This window comes from Peromyscus leucopus, chromosome 4, assembly GCF_004664715.2.
Source record: "Peromyscus leucopus breed LL Stock chromosome 4, UCI_PerLeu_2.1, whole genome shotgun sequence".
Classification (NCBI taxonomy): domain Eukaryota; kingdom Metazoa; phylum Chordata; class Mammalia; order Rodentia; family Cricetidae; genus Peromyscus; species Peromyscus leucopus.
In genome coordinates this window covers 103183274-103200655 of record NC_051066.1, presented here as the reverse complement: position 1 = coordinate 103200655, position 17382 = coordinate 103183274, and the positions used below count along the sequence as shown (strand labels likewise).

Genomic DNA, 17382 nt, shown 5'->3' with positions numbered 1-17382 from the left:
CCTTCCTTCCTTCCTTCCTTCCTTCCTTCCTTCCTTCCTTCCTTCCTTCCTTTCTTTTTTTTGTTTTTCGAGACAGAGTTTCTCTGTGTAGTTTTGGTGCCTGTCCTGGATCTAGACCAGGCTGGCTTCGAACTCACAGAGATCCACCTGACTCTGCCTCCCAAGTGCTGGGATTAAAGGTGTGCTCCCAGTCTGCTTCTTTTATTATTGTCATCATCATCATCATCATCATCATTATTGTCAAGACAGGATTTCCTGGAACTTGCTCTATAGACCAGGCTGGCCTTGAACTCAGAGATCCACCTGCCTCTGGCTCCCCAGGGATTAAAGGCGTGGGCCACCACCACCCTGTGCTAGTTCCCCTTTTAAAGCTTTTTTCCCCTTACTCTGTAGAGTGTGTCGTAAGGACTTGTGCTCAGCTCAGTGCCGGTGCAAAGGTCCTCACACACAAGACTGCACTCTCCTCACTCACCACCGTCATCCTCACAGGGCAGCAGAGTTGACTAATGTGCTTCCTAGTGCCTCAGCCTTAGGAGAGGGCTCCCTCAGGCACCAAAGCTGCCAAGCTGACAGCCTCTTCTGTGTGTCATACACAGCAGAGGAAGCTGGGTGGCCTAACATTACTAAAGGGGTTCCCCAAGTGTTTGGGGGGCTAAGTATATAAAATGGAACATCTTTTCCACGCTTTGGAGGAGCTGAGGCAGTGTCTGTGGACCCTCATCAGTGAGAGAATGGGAACTAGGATTGTCGTGTTGTGTGGTATAAACCACGTGTGAAAAGACCCAAGTCTGGTTCAGAGAATTGTGTCCAGCTCCCAGCTCTGGCATTGTTTGCTTGTTTTTTGAGGCTAAATATCATTGTGTAGCCCAGGCTGACCTCAAACTCAAGATCCTCCTGCCTCATCCTCCCTAGTTCAGGGATTATAGGCATCTGCCACCTACTCAGGCCAGCATTGGTGGTTTGCTGGTCTGTGTGGTTTTCAGGCCAGCCAGAGCTACATAGGGGAGACTATATCTTAAAAAAATCCTTGACTTTTCCACCTGTTTTCTTGTCTCTCAGATGGGTAGATTAATATTTACAAAGCACTTTGGAGCAGCCAACATATTTGTATAGTTATAAACACTTTGTGAGAAAATAGGCAAAAACACCAAACAAGTCAAAACGTGGTGGTCTCTTAATGATGGGTTTGCTTGGAATTAGAAAGGTTGTTTCTGGAACCAGAGAGTCCACATGGTGACTCATAGCCCTGGAAGTCCAGTTCCAGGAATCTATGCCCTCTTCTGGCTTCTGAAGGTACCAGGCATGCACATGGTACACATACACACATGCAGGTAAAACACCCATACATATAAAATGAAATATAAAAAAACTGAAAAGAAAGGGATCTTTTGTGGTAGAGGAGGTGGGTAGCATATTTAGTAACATCAGTTTCTTTCCATGTAAATTCATGGTTTATATTCTGTGCAGTACACATGAACAAATGATTCGTGTGTGTTACAGGGAAGAAATTATTTCCCTCGGGGACAGCAACGTCCAAACCATGTGCTCCCTTTTATCCATGAAACCTGGAGAGTACTCCTATTTCAGTCCCCGGACCATGAAGATGTGGGCTGGCCCAGATCACTGGCGCTTTCGGCCTAGACCCAAGCGTGAGTACTTGTGGGTGGGACTTGAAGGCAATGCTGTCGAGCACATACTGCCTGCCAGTCTGCAGTCAGCAGGGAGAAGAGATGCTGCTGGTCCCTGTTCTTTGTGTCTCCTGAGGAGGAGCTGACGCAGGGGAGCTGAGCCAGCCTCCTGGCTGCACAGTGGTCAGTGTTGAGTGGCAGGAGTAAGGCTCAGAGTCTGGAGAACAGGCCTGACCTCATTCTGCTTCCTAGTACCAGCACGACGTAAGGGGGGTGACACAGGGAAGTCCCCTCCAGCCTTCCAGGCTCTGTAAGGAAGTGGAGCATGTACTGATGCACACAGCTAGCACAGCACAGCTGTTAGGTTTAGATGGACCTCATGAGGCCTGTGACCCTGCCGTAGCCCACCACTGTAGTGATGCTTAGCCACACGCTGCCTTGTGCTCACCAGGCCATTAGCAGATGTGAGATGGGAACAGTGTTGGCCTAGAGGTGAAGAGGGCTGTAAACTGTCTCTGTTTCTGCAGAAGACACCGCCTCCTACGTGGAGAACAGAAAGAAGAGTGCAAAGAAAGACTTCGAAATCAATTTTGATGAAGATATTGATTTTGATGCATATTTTCAGAAAACAAAGGTTTGTACCAGACATCAGTGCCTTCTGAGATTACTCTGCACTCCTTTTGCCCTTTCAGACAGGGTTTTCAAAAATCACTGTGTAGCCTGGTGTGACATCACATGTCTTTAATCTCAGCACTCATGAGGCAGAGGTTCTCTGAGTTCCAGGTTAGTTGGGACTACATAGAGAGACTCCATAACAACAGAAATAAGCAGAAAGTTATTGTATATTTAATTTTTTGTTTTCTAGAGATAGGGTGTCATGTAGCACAGGCTGCCCTCAAACTCTCTATATAGCTGAAGCTGGCCTTAAACTTCTGGTCCTCCTGCCTTTACTCCCCAGATGTGCCCCGGTGCCCAGCTATAACTTTCACTGATAAACTGGGCAGTGGTGGCACACACCTTTAATCCCAGCACTCAGAGGCAGAGCCAGGCGGATCTCTGTGAGTTCGAGGCCAGCCTGGTCTACAGCGTGAGATCCAGGACAGGCTCCAAAACTACACAGAGAAACCCTGTCTCACAAAAAACAAAAAACAAACAAACAAAAAACTTTAACTATTAAACTAGTACTCTCATTCTCCCTCATCCCTAAGGGACCACTGAGAAATAGTCCCAAAGCCAATGCCAGGGACAGGAAGCTTAGAACGTTAGACAGGATGACACTGTGTTGCCCAGTCTCATGCCCTCTACAGCCCATGTGGATCTTGAACTCATGACAGGATGCCTGCCTCAGCCCTCTGAGTGTTGGGATTACAGGCCGCCTCTCCTGGCCAGCACAGTTCCTTCATTATACTGCCCAGAGAATTGCAAGGAGTAGAGTAACGCCCCCACCCTTCCTAACCTCTTAGAGTGATATGTGTCACTGTTACTAAGAAGGCTTTCTTTTTAAATGCCTAGGCTGCTACCACTCTGACCAAGTCCACTCTGGAGAACCAGAATTGCAAAGCCACCACTCTCCCCACAGATTTCCACTACGAAGCTGACACTCTGGTCCAGCTTCACCTCAAACCAGGCATAAGGGTAAGATGGTGCCCCTTCCTTTAAGCTCTTGTCTCTTGATGGCCTGTGTGGATCCTGTGGCCTGTAGTGTCACTGTTGGGCAGCACCTTGGAGGAAAGGAGAGAGTCAAGGAGGAATCATGGGAGGGTAGACGGGTGAGGCAGAGAGGACAGACGGGAGAGCCGTCACCTTGGAGTGCTCGGCCGTGGGTTACACCCTAGCTTTGGTAGTCCCGCTTTTGCAGAGTCAATTGCAGGAGCAGTTTATAGTTGCCTTCTCATTTTGTCTGTTCCTTACAAATGCTTAAGTCCTTGTGGATCCTAGGGATTGAATTTCCCAAGGAGCATGTCCTAGTTAGGGTTTCTACTGCTGCAACAAAGCACCATACCAAAAAGCAAAGGTTTATTCAGTTTACACTTCAGCATTGCTGTTCATCACTGAAGGAAGTCAGGACAGGAACTCAAGCGGGACAGGAACCTGGAGGCAGGAGCTGATGCAGAGGCCATAATGTTGCTTACTGGCTTGCTCCCCATAGCTTGTTCAGCCTGCTTTCTTATAGAACCCAGGACCACCTACTCAGGGATGGCACCACCCACTCTGGGCTGGGCCCTCTCTCAATTATCACTAAATGAGAAAATACTTTACAGCTGGATCTCATGGCAGCATTTCCTCAACTGAGGCTCCTTCCTCTGATGACTCTAGCTTGTGTCAAGTTGACACACAAAACCAGCCAGTACAACTGACCCCTTATCAACTTGACACACACACACAAAACAACCTTTCCTTTCTTATTCATCCCTAAGATCTCACATTAATACATAAATAACTTGGGCTGGAGAGATGGCTCAGTTGTTATGAGCACTGGCTGCTTTTCCAGAGGACCTGAGTTCAATTCCCAGCAACCACATGGTGGCTCACAACTCACAACTGTCTATAATGGGATCTGATACCCTCTTCTGACATGCAGATATTCATGCAGATGGAGCACTCATACACATAAAATGAATAAATCTTAAAGAAAAAATGTCCCACAGTCTTTACAAATTCAAACACATTGAAAATTTAGTCCGGGCTGGAGAGATGGCTCAGAGGTTAAGAGCACTGACTATTCTTCCAGAGGTCCTAAGTTCAATTCCCAGCAACCACATGGTGGCTCACAACCATCTATGAGATCTGGTGCCCTCTTCTGGCCTGAAGGGATACATGCAGGCAGAACACTGCATACATAATAAATAAAATAAATCATTAAAAAAAAAAAAAAAAGTGGTGGTGGCACACGCCTTTAATCCCACCCAGCACTTGGGAGGCAGAGCCAGGCGGATCTCTGTGAGTTCGAGGCCAGCCTGGTCTCCAAAACGAGTTCCAGGAAAGGCTCAAAGCTACACAGAGAAACCCTGTCTGGAAAAACCAAAAAGAGAAAAAAAAAAAAGAAAAAAAAAAACCATTTAGTACCTTTAAAATAGCCAACTTTTTTTTTTTTAAATTTTTATTATTTTATACATTTTATGCGTTTACTGTTTTGAACTGTGTAGATTCGGATGAAGGTATGAGCTTGGGAGTGCACAACCTGAGGCAGCCTGAGGCCTTGGATTCCTCAGGAACTGGAGTTGCAGGAGGTTTTCAGATGTCTAACGTGGGTGCTGGGAAACAAACTCAGGTTCTCCTCAAGAGCAGTGCGCCCTCTGAACTAATGAGCCATTCCTCAGCCCCTGCATTTTATTTATCTTGTGTGTGCATATGCACATCACAAATTTCTGCCTTGGCCTGGCCAATGTCTTTTAAAATTCAAAGCCTCTCAACTGTGGGCTCTACTAAAATATTTTGCTTCAAGAGGGAAAAATTAGGGCACAGTCACAATCAAATCAAAGCGAAATCAAACTCTAACCATCCAATATCTGGGATCCACTCATGGTCTTTTGGGCTCCTGCAAAGGGCTTGGGTCACTTCTCCGAGTCTGCCCTCTGCAGCACACACAGCTCACCTCCTAGGCTCCAGCTGGCTCCACTCCACTGCTGCTGCTGTTCTTGGCGGTCATCCCATGGTCCTGGCATCTCCAAAACCCTGGGGTCTTCTGCTACAGCTGGGCTGCAGTCTCATCAGTAGCCTCTCATAGACTCTCTTCATGGTGCCAGGCCTCAGCGTCTCTGTATGACCCTTCAGTCCTCAGTCTTCAACTGCCACTGAGGCTGCACTTTCACCAGTGGCCTCTCCAGGCCTCAAGAGTGCCAATCAGCTGCTCTCCATGACCCTTTCATGCCTTCAAAACCAGTACCACATGGGTGACTCTTACACTACCAAGTTTGGCTGCCAGCGTAAGGTGCAACCTCAGCTGCCTCTGGAACACAGCTTCTGTGTGCTGACTCTCAGGAAACACTTCCCAGAAGATTTCACCACAGTGATGTTGTTCTCTTCTTAATCACAACGCAATTCTCAGCCTTAGCTGACCAGCATCAAATATCCCAGTAAAGCAAAGTTTCACCTTAGTAGTTCTGGTATCTTGTTAATCATAGTTGAATTCTTCAGCCCCAGCAAACCAGAATGACAGAATCTTAAATCAAAATAGTAAACGGTTCTAATAGAGTCTTTAAATTTCCCTCTGAAACTTCACAAGCCAGGCCTCCATCTTCTGCACTGCTCTCAACGTTCTTATCTTCCAAGTTCCCACAGAGCTCTTAACACTCAATGGCTTTTCTAGCCCAAAGTTCCAAAGTCTTTCCATAATCCTCCCCAAAACATGGTCAGGTCTGTCACAGCAATACCCCACTCCTGGAACCAACTTGTTTTAGGGTTTCTTTCTTTCTTTTTTTTTTTTTTTTAAGATTTATTTATTTATTATGTATACAGTGTTCTGTCTGCATGTATGCCTGCAGGCCAGAAGAGGGCACCAGATCTCCATTACAGATGGTTGTGAGCCACCATGTGGTTGTTGGGAATTGAACTCATGTCCTCTGGAAGAGCAGTCGGTGCTCTTAACCTCCGAGCCATCTCTCCAGCCCCTGTTTTAGGGTTTCTATTGCTGCAACAAAACACCATCACCAAGAAGTTGGGAAGGAAAGGGTTCAGCTTACATTTCCACAGTGCTGTTCATCACCAAATGAAGTCAGGATAGGAACTCTAGCAGGGCAGGATCCTAGAGGCAGGAGCTGATACACAGGCCATGGAGGGTGCTACTTACCTTCTTGCTTAACCTGCTTTGTTAGAGAATCCAGGACCACCAGCCTAAGGATGGCACCACTCATCATGGGCTGCGCCCTCCCCTTTAGATCACTAATTGAGAAAATGTCTTACAGCTGGATCTCATGGAGGCGTTTCCTCCACTGAGGCTCCTTCCTCTCTGATGACTAGCTATGTCAAGTTGACACACAAAACCAGCCAATACAGAGCATTTTCTAGCTTTGTTTGTTTTCTTTTGAGACAATATTTGCTTTGTGGCTCAGGCTGGCCTTGAACTCACTACATAATCCTAACTTGCCTCAAACTTGGGATCCTCATGCTTCATCACTTCCAAGGACAGGATTCCAGTTGTGCACCACTACGTTCAGTTCATAATTTTAATGATATACATGTATTTTCCTGAATTCACCGATATGCTACACTCTACTTATACAGACTGGCCTGATTTCTTTCTGACCGATATTGTTCACTTAACAGAAATGCAGAGGAGACAGAGCTGCAGCAGTACTGTGAGCTGCAGCTGTGGCCACAGCAGGGGTTGCTGTACTCAAGGCACAGACAGCCTGATGCAGAATGGCAGAGCAGGGCTGAGACTCAGCTACACAGCCAAGCCTCTTGGATGGTCGCCCTCCCTGTGGCCTTTCTTATGAACTTAGTAGGCTAGCCATTCAGGGTGCAGGAGGATAAAACTGTCTGTGTTGTTCCCTGTGGAAGAAAGAACTGTGGTTCTTCTCATGTTCAGAATGGCGGTCCCCATGAGAGGCAGGCAGCCAAGCAGCAGGAGCTGGAGTTCCCTTCTTCTTCAGTGGAGCTACACTGTGAAAAGGACACCAGAAACTTCGCAGGGGGCAAGCTAACACATACACAGAGCAGGGTGTTCCAGTGGAGAAGAACTTACTGTGTCATATGAGAAACAGTAGAAGAATGTGGGGTACTTCATAACCTTCTAAATGATCAATATTATTTTTGAATTTGTATTATAAAAGTATTGTTTTAAGGGGGTTGATTTTGAAGTATAGGATTGTATTAGGATAGTCAAGATAGCGTTGTAAGCTCAACGCATCTCCAGCCGTTCCCCTCAACTCCAAGATGTATATCCCAAGTCCAGAGCCCTGGTGTAAGAGCTGCAGATGTTTGAGGGCTGTAGTCACTGAGCACTTCCAAAGGGAGCACAGTTCTGTGAGGCTGTGGAAGGTTAAATGGGGACTCACTATAGTTAGGAGACAGAGCTGACTGCTTCTGTTTTTGCTGTGTAGTGAGCAGTGGTTGCCCCAGCAAGGGGACAGCAGCCTAATTGTGTGTGTGTGTGTATGCACACAAGCACTCATGCATGTATGTACACTGGAACAGAGGTAGATGTTGGGTGTTTCCCTTGTGTGTACTGTGGGAACATGCACATGAGTACCGCACAGTACATGTGTGGTCAGAGGACAACTTTTAGGAGTCCGTTTTCTCCTCCTACCATACTGGACCTGGGGATTGAACTTGGGTTGTCAGGCTTGGTAGCAAGCACCTTCCCCACTGAGGCTTCCTCCTGGCTCCACCTCTCTTCTGAGACAGTCTCTTGCTGCACCCTGTGATCGCCAATTGGCTAAACTGGCTGGCCAATCCATCTCTCTGCTTTCCAGACCTAGGGTTAGACACTTAGGTCCTTGTGCTTGCAAGGCAGACACGATATGGAGTCCTCCCCCAGCAGGCTGCCTTTGCAATAAGGAGATGAGTTCTTAGCAGGATTGTTCAAGTACGGTTGAATTTCTTTCAGAAAGCTGTAGGTTTTAAATAAAACTCAGAAGATGCAGTTGCAGATGAGATGAGGAAGTGTTTTGGTTTGGGGGTGAGCAGAGGCTCTGTGCCCTGTGTCTTGTGTCGTTCTGTGCAGTGGAGACTCAGTTGGACTGTAGCCTGCTAGGATCCTTGCTGTAGGGTCAGTCATTTCCTTCTAGACTATGCTAGAAATTGAGCATAGGAAACAAGCCTGATATCCCCAACTTTGTCCAGTAGCTGCTTTTCTAGAAAATTCTTTTTGTATCCTCCCCCCACCCTTTATTCTAGTTACTCAAGATGGGCCAGGACCAGAAGGCAAAGACTGAGCACTATGAGGAAATCGAAGACTATGATTACAACAACCCTAACGATACCTCCAACTTCTGCCCTGGACTTGAGGTAAGGGAAGAAGAGCTCTCACCTCTCCCAGACGGAGGGCGGTCTGTCCCCTGGTTTCCATTGCCCCTTCTGGGTGCAGACAGCTGTAGGAGTCCTCAGTCTAATGGGTCTTTTCTGGGTGCACAGTCTGTCTCAGTATAGACCACTGAACAGTGCTGAGAAACGAGCTCAGTGCAGCCGCTTTCCTCATACACTGGGTTCAGGAAGCAGTGGACACCCTCTGCCAGTGAGTTGACACGTGGATGGAGTCTTTGGCCTGCACAACATAGTACTAATCCTGGCTGCTGTGGGATTCCCAAGGAATAGAACTACACTTCTGTTCTTAGGAACTAATATTTTGGCCGTGAGACAAAACACATAGGCATGTGAAAGGTGGTGTGGTCTAGCGGACCAAGAACAGTCTGGAAGTGTTTATCACAAGAACTTGTACAAGTCACTGCTCATCTTCAGACCTCGGTTGGTTCTAAATCATTCCTGTTTCTCATTGTGAGTCCACTGAAGAAACAGCAGTTAGAAGTGATGGGAAGGAGGAGGGCAGACGCCTGACCCGCATGTGGGGAGGAAAGAACTGGCAGGCATGGGTTTTGGTTCCCTCCTTCCTGGGGAGAGGCAGGCTGTTGGGCTTTAATGGGGGCTGGCTTACAGTTCAGGGGTTTAGTCCATTACCATCATGGCAGGAAGCATGGTGCTGGAGAGGTAGCTGAGAGTTCTACATCTGCATGGCAGGAGGAGGTAGAGACGGGGGAGGGGATAGAACTCGGTACCTCACAGGTACTCTGTGTGTGCTCTCCTCCTGAGCTGTTTGCCCAGCTCCTGCTCTGTGCTCTTGACTACTAAGCAGAGGTGACACTGGTCTCTGTGGTCATTGTACTCCTTAAACTCACACTTCAGAAGTCTGAGGCTGATGACGGATGCCTGTCTCTAGGTTTATTCATGTGAGCAGGAAGAAGCGAGGTGAGCACTCCACCTTGGCGCTCACTTAGTGGACCTCAGGGGATCTCTGCTTGCTTTGTGTGCATGGACTCTTTCTGGTGATTTCTAAGCTCCATTGACAGCTTCTGCCAAATTTGAGGACGTTGTTTCCTTGCCCAGGCTGCTGACAGTGATTATGAAGAGTCAGATGATTTATTTTCGGAACCAGTCAGGACCTTTGACCTCGAATCTGATCCTGGCTGTACACAGAAGACAACCCAGGAGAATGGCCACATTTCTTCTGAAAGCCAAGGAACAGATATCACAACTTACGGAGAATCGAACTTGGTGGCTGAGCCTCAGAAGGTGAGGAGGAGGCAGCTGGGACTGTGTGGTTTCCCGGAAATCTGTTCAATGCCTCTCATGTGGGAGTCCCTTCAGCCTGCACTCCGCCTGCTCTCTCTTTCCATCTTAACTTGCTGCTCGCTCTCCAGGCAGCTGAGTTGTAGACAGGGTTGAGCTGCTGCTGGTTAGTTACATGGTCACATAGAACTGACATCTTTCCAAATACCATTTGTACTTACTTTTGCAGTGTTGAGAATCAAACCCAACCATAAGTAGGAGTGGATCGATCACGCCACAAAAGTAGATGAGTGAAGGCGGCAGCAGAGAGCATATCTTTACATGCTGCTTCACGAGCTTGGCTGTGCCTCCTGACCTTGGCCAGATTGATTTTATTGTCCAACATCTGTATGTGCCAGACGCGGTGCTGCCTAGTATTTTATCTGCTCATCTCTTTTACACTGGAATTCTTAGTCTTAATGTAAATTAGAGTTAGGATCTGGGAGTGCAGCTTTGTTGGTGGCGTATTTACTTAGCTATATGAAGCCCTGCTTCAGTCCCCGCACTGGCTCTTTAAATTCTGGCTCATTAAAATTGGGCACCGTGGTACACACTTATAATCCCAGCACTGAAGCTTGGAGGCAAGTGGATCAGAAGTTCAAGATCTACATAGGAAGTCAAGGCCAGCCTTGGCTACATGAGGCCCTACCTTTTTTTTTTTTTTTTTTTTTTTTTTTGGTTTTTCGAGACAGGGTTTCTCTGTGTAGCTTTGCGCCTTTCCTGGATCTCGCTCTGTAGACCAGGCTGGCCTCAAACTCGCAAAGATCTGCCTGCCTCTGTCTCCCGAGTGCTGGGATTAAAGGCGTGTGCCACCACCACCTGGCGAGACCCTACCTTAAAAACCAAACAACAAAATACAAAAGGTAAAAACAAAAAGAAGTGATTTTTTTTTTTTTGAGGGGAGGGGGGGTTACTTTTTTTGTTTTGTTTTTTGAGGCAATCTTACTTTGTAGCTTGGAACTCAGTATGTAGATCGGGCTGGGCTCAAACTCACAGAGATCCAGTTGCTTCTGCCTCTGAGTGCTAGGAACAAAGGTGTATGCCACTATGTCTGGCCTAGATTCCTTCTTGATTTCCAACTTTTTCATTCTAGACTTTTGTTTTTACGGTCAATTGATAATGTTTTTCTTCTGCCCAATTCTGCTTTACTATTCCTGTTTCAGGTGAATAAAATAGAAATCCATTACGCCAAGACGGCCAAGAAGATGGACATGAAGAAGCTGAAGCAGAGCATGTGGGGCCTGCTGACAGAGTTCTCCAGAAAGGAGGCTGACACAGAGGTGGGGAAGCACTTGTGGTCTCTAGGTGTCCCGTGTGAGGGTGGGGAGAGCTGAGGTCTACAGCCCATGAACCCTCAGTGTTGTCCGTGGCCCCAAAGCAGAGAGATGCAGTCAAAGTTTAAGAAAGACATCATGCCTCCGTGACAGAGATTGTCCCAGCAGAGGAGCGGGCAGGTCACATGAAACCTGATACACGTGGCAAGGTAGCTAGTGCCTTGGCCGTTGTCTTACCTTACTGGCAATGAAAATGTGCTGCCTTAGCAACTGAATCTTTCCAGTTTTTTTTTTTTAATTTTTTTATTTTTTTTTGGTTTTTTGAGACAGGGTTTCTCTGTAGCTTTGGAGCCTGTCCTGGATCTAGCTCTGTAGACCAGGCTGGCCTTGAACTCACAGAGATCCACCTGCCTCTGCCTCCCGAGTGCTGGGATTACAGGCGTGTGCCACCACCGCCCAGCGAATCTTTCCAGTATTGACGAGCATTTGGAGTACTTATCCAGTAGCAACTTAAGTTGAAACATGACCTTTGCAAAGTAAACTGTGACTACCTTAAAAGTGTCAGAAAGTGTTGTAAGTTTTGAGCTAATGTTCTGATTTGGGATGTTGTTCTCAACAAGAACACTGGAAAAATAATCACTCGGCCAGATTCTTTCTCCTGAGTGTAAGGCGAACCCTGAGTGGCTGTTCAGACCCAGAACCCTGAGTGGCTGTTCAGACCCATCCTGTTCTACAAACTCCACACACACCTTCTACTGGCTAAGCAATGAAAGTCATGGTATTGAGGACCCTAAGCTGTATGGTCTTGGCTATGTCAGAGAAAGCCTCAGTCCCTGTGTCAGTGTGTATACTGTAACAAACAGCAGAGACACTCCTCAGAGAAAAGACCTGTATGTTGGCTCAGTCTTAGAGGTTCAGGCTGCAGTGGGTGGCTGCCATTGCTTTGGTCTTGGAGTAGTACTTTACAGAAGCACAAATAAGGTCTGATCACTTGTATCGTGGCTAGAATATAAAAGAAAGAACAAGGGCAATGGTCCACTATCCACAGTCACACCTCGGTGACCTGGTTACCTCTCTTTAAAATTCCAGCACCTCAGCCAGGCGTGGTGGCGCATGCCAGAGGCAGGTGGACCTCTGTGGGTTCATACATAGAAAGACCCTGTCTCAAACAAACAACAACAAAAAACAAGACAAAAATTCCAGCACTGCTTAAGAGTGCCTAGGTGGAGACCAAACTAAAACATCTCCTAAGGTCTTTTTAGAAATATTTAAAAAAACAAAAAACAAGAATTTATCTTCGCTTCATTCAGTACACTTTTCTTTATTGAATGTATAGTTTTGCAAGTTTTTATTGTTTCAAGCATGAACTTAAGTGTTCAAACCATAATTTTTTTTTTTTTTTTTTTTTTTTTTTTGAATAGGCAAACCACAGTGTCAATGGCAAAGAAGGGGCCCCTGAGGAGGTGGCTGATGAGAAGATGCTCAGTGGACTCACAAAGGACCTGCAGAAGAGGTGTGGTGCGGACAGACAGAGGGCTGGGGGTGCAGATCCCCTCTGCGTTCTGGCCAACGTCTTGGTGGGACTTTTAGCATGACAGGCCCACTGCCGACAGCTGCTTTATGTGACCACCTGAAGGAGCTGTGTCTGCCCTATGTGTGAATAAGCTGTAAAAAGCGCTTCTCTGTTTGAGTGGCTGGAACAGTCCGGGAGACATTTTATTTCCAACTACAGACTGGAAACATCTGCTTGCAACTGCATTTGTTTATAAAACCTGGGGACCTTTGCTCCTCGGCAGTTTTTAGGTGTGTGTGAGTGTGTGTGTGTGTGTGTGTGTGTGTGTGTGTGTGTGTGTGTGTGTGATTGACTCCTACCTGACGGAGGATCCCTGTTCTCTCAGTCACAGGACCCACTCAGTGCTTGTACCTTTCTTTCCAGGCTGCCCCCACTCATGGCTCAGAATCTCTCCATACCCCTGGCTTTTGCTTGTCTCCTGCATTTAGCCAATGAAAAGGTAGGTCATTCGAGTAAGTACGGGAGTGTTGGAATCTGCCTTTTCCTGCCAGCTCACTAGAGATTTTATAGCAAGCAGATCTTCCAAGAGTCACCACACAGCCAGTGCGTAAGAGCCCGTAATCCTATTCAGAGGGCCTGAGTTCAGTTCCCAGCACCCATACCCATATTGGGCAGTACACAACTCTTGTAACTTCAACTCAGGGGGATCTGACACCCCTTCTTCTGGCCTTTGACACACATACATCAACACATACACACACACACACACACACACACACACACACACACACACACACACAAACAGACCTAGACACACAAATGACTAAAATAAAAAAAAAAAATCTTTTTTCTTTATTTTTTTTTGTTTTCGTTTTGTTTTTTGAGACAGGGTTTCTCTATGTAGCTCTGACTGTCCTGGAACTCACTCTGTAGACTGGGCTGGTCTCAAACTCACAGAGATCTGCCTCCTGAGTGCTAGGATTAAAGGTGTGCACCCACCACCATCTAGCTTAAAAAAAGAAAAAAAAAAAAAAAAAGGAAAAGCTTATGGGGGTAGAGGTGGGGGGCACATAACCCCTCTCTGTGGTTAAGGGAGATGGCAGTGGACTTGTTTTTGTGGGGTTCCTGATAGAAACATCAGATGCCAAGAACCTGAAGAAAGGCTGAAAAACTACCTGGGTGACTGGGGAGACTGTTAACTAGAAAGGTAGTGGGCACTGGCCATAAGTCCCCATTTGGAGTAGGAGTGTCTTCACTTAGGTTCCCAGCTCTGGCAGCTCCGCTCCCTTCCCCTTGTGATGGTTCAGGCTTCAGAGGATCGACTTGTTCTTGTTGTGATCAAGGCTCCCATTTGGAGTCCTCAGAGGCCTTATTATCTGAAGAATGCAATATGGCCACAGCTCATACCCTGTCAGGCTGAATATGAGATTGGACTTGGAATATTTTGACATTTCCTAAGATCAGAGTTCTGTGATGACTCAGACCTTAGCAATCTCAAGGAAAACATTGCCCAAACACTTCATCCCACACCTTGATCTTCCTTCTTACTCTTTTTTATTTGTTTTTAGTTTTTGTGCATTGATGCTTTGCCTGCATGAATGTCTGTGAGGGTGTAGGATCCCCTGGAGCTAGAGTTACAGACAGAGCTGTGAGTGTGGTGATATATTGTATACCCTAATAAAGCTTGCGTGAGGATCAGAGGACAGAGCCAGCCACTAGATTAGACAGAGAGGTCAGGCAGTGGTGGCACACACCTTTAATCTCAGGAAGTGATGTCTGGGCAGAGAAAGGTATATAAGGCATGAGGAAACAGGAACTCAGTCTCTTAAGGCTGAGGATGTCGTAGAGGTAAGAACTAGTGGCTGCTGTTCTGCTTCTCTGATTGATTGTTCAGCTTTCACTCTGATACCTGGCTCTGGTTTTTTGTTGTTGTTGTTTTGTTTTGAGACAGGGTTTCACTGTGTAGCTTTGCACCTTTCCTGGAACTCACTTGGTAGCCCAGGCTGGCCTCGAACTCACAGAGATCCGCCTGGCTCTGCCTCCTGAGTGCTGGGATTAAAGGCGTGCGCCACCACCACCCGGCTGGCTCTGGGTTTTTTATTAAAAGACCATCTAAGATTCGAACAACATGTGAGTTGGCATGTGGGTGCTGAGAATTGAACCTAGGCCCTCTGGAAGAGCAACCAGTGCTCTCAACCGCTGAGCCATCTCTCCAGCCCTGTTCTTTTTTTTTTTTTTTTTGGTTTTTCAAGACAGGGTTTCTCTGTGTAGCTTTGCGCCTTTCCTGGAACTCACTCTGTAGCCCAGGCTGGCCTCGAACTCACAGAGATCCGCCTGGCTCTGCCTCCCGAGTGCTAGGATTAAAGGCGTGCGCCACCACCGCCCGGCTTTCCAGCCCTGTTCTTACTCTTAGTCAATCCTATGTGGACCCTGTCTGTCCATCACTCTAGTGCTCAGACGTGCTGTGTGGTGGGACTTAGGACTCAGGATAGATGTAGTTCCCTCTCTCTGCCACTGTAGCCAGCAGCAGAAACTGACTGATGAGTCTGGACGCACCTTTTCCCCGCGCTAGAGACCAGACTTAGGGATTTACACGTTAGGCAAGTGCTCTTCCTCTGAGCTAAGTCCCTCTGCTCTCACAGCTTAGAGCCTGAGCTCCAGCACACCAGGAAGGGGGGGTGATAGGGAAGAGGGGCGGGGGGGGTGTGCCGGGTACCAGCACACCTCACCACTGCACATCTGGGGGGGGGTGCCGGGTACCAGCACACCTCACCACTGCACTCTGGGGGGGGGTGGGTACCACACACTCACCACTGCACATCTGGGGGGGGGTGGTACCAGCACACCTCACCCACTGCACCTGGGGGGGGTGCGGGTACCAACACACCTCACCACTGCCATTGGGGGGGTGCGGGGCACCTCACCACTGCACCCACACCCACCACTGCACTTTGCGGGTGCCGAGTACCAACACACCTCACCACTGCACCTCTGGGGGGGTGCCGGGTACCAACACACCTCACCACTGCACCTCTGGGGGGTGCCGGGTACCAACACACCTCACCACTGCACCTTGGGGGGTGGGGTACCAGCACACCTCACCACCTGGGGGGGGGTGCGGGTACCAACACACCTCACCACTGCACCTTTGGGGGGGTGGGGGGGGCCGGGTACCAGCACACCTCACCACTGCACCCTTGGGGGGTGGGGGCCGGGTACCAACACACCTCACCACTGCACCCTTGGGGGGGTGGGGGGCGAGTACCAACACACCTCACCACTGCATCTTTGGGGGGTGGAGAAAAGACAGGAAGGCTTGACAGCAGCCAGCCCTAGGGAAACATCTGTCTGAGGTGAAGATGTGAGCTGAGACGGATGCTGAGCAGTGGGGGAAGGGCAGCTGTCAGGGATGTAACAGCTGGGGTGGGGTTATGGACCTGTGGAGGCGACCAGACAGGTGAGTCCTGTGTGCCAAGGTTCCTGGTGGCCTCCCCCTCTGCATCTCTTAGCTCCCTAGGGCTTCTGTGGGAGTTGCCGTCACCACCTGGTGAAAAGCAGCTTTGTACAAACTATTCGCCATGAGATGGTTTTTCTTGTAGTGAAGAAACCTCATTCTCTGTAGTCACCTTGTCTAGACTAAAATTGTCTCAGGATTTGGTTGCCAGTCTATCAAAGCCTGTGTGTTTCTTATCTTTCCTCAGAATCTGAAGCTAGAAGGCACAGAGGATCTTTCTGATGTTCTTGTGGTGCAAGGAGACTGAGTCCACTTGGAGACGCTGCAGCGGAGGCCCATTGCGTCCTGGAGGCGGTGGAGACGCTGGGGTTGCAGTGTGGCTGCAGCCAGCTGCCACAGTGCTCTGCCTCTCCCCCTCTTGCCACCTCAGCTTGAATGCCACGCTCTGAAGCTCCACGCTGATGGAAGTTTCCACATGGGGAGCCCTCCACCTAGGAGAGGGGAGCTTATTGGTCTGGAGTATAATGATAGTCGTCTTTATATCCATGTGCTTCTGGTCACTAGAATCTACTTTCCACTCTGTACTGTTGTGGGGAATAGCAGCTTCTCACTGTCTTTGAAGAGTTCTCTGGTCCATGTACATAAGATTTATCACTTGTAAACTTAATTGTATATAATATTCAAAAATAAAACCATATTGGTACAGTGTGAGTGTCCAGTAGACATTCAGTATCAGCATCCCACCTGGTTACTCCCCTCAGCTATCCAGGATGCCACACCCACAAGGAAGGTGATATCGGAAGAGCAGGAGGAGGAGAAAGGATGCCTGGTTGGAGATCAGGTCTGTTATAAGCACTTAGGATGCTGTGGGAGGGTGGCAATGGTAAAGATGGTATGTAAGTGTTCTCTTGCCCTTCTGACTTCATTTAGCTCCAGCACTGCTGTGAGGAACACAGGAGGGGCTTGGTTGTCTGAGGGATGGGCCTTGAGTTTGCCTCCTGGGTCTCTTGCAGCCACCTTGCTGCTGCGCTGCTGTAGTCACAGGCTGAACAGTGACTCACTGACCCCCTCCTTATCACACACACCTTCATTCCTAGTCACCAGCAAGTTCAGACTCCTATTGCCTGCCTTGGAGACTGCAGAGGCCTCCTTTCTGTCCTCTATCCACACTCCAGGGCCACTCATCCAGTCCCACGGAGTTCAGCATCCCAGATAGAAAATGTTTTCCCATAACTTCAGGGAAACGAG

General features: G+C 48.1%; 1 protein-coding gene across 1 annotated transcript in view; it reads left to right on the top strand.

The window, feature by feature from the left end:
- Ncaph (non-SMC condensin I complex subunit H) overlaps positions 1–16845 on the top strand; it is a 29952-nt gene extending 13107 nt beyond the window's left edge. Inside the window, 9 exon segments of the mRNA XM_028892734.2 lie at positions 1501–1649; positions 2156–2262; positions 3141–3263; positions 8469–8579; positions 9672–9857; positions 11057–11173; positions 12589–12680; positions 13104–13179; positions 16382–16845. Coding sequence (XP_028748567.1) covers positions 1501–1649; positions 2156–2262; positions 3141–3263; positions 8469–8579; positions 9672–9857; positions 11057–11173; positions 12589–12680; positions 13104–13179; positions 16382–16441 — 1021 coding nt within the window. The 3' untranslated portion in view covers positions 16442–16845.
- Positions 16846–17382: the final 537 nt, after the last annotated feature.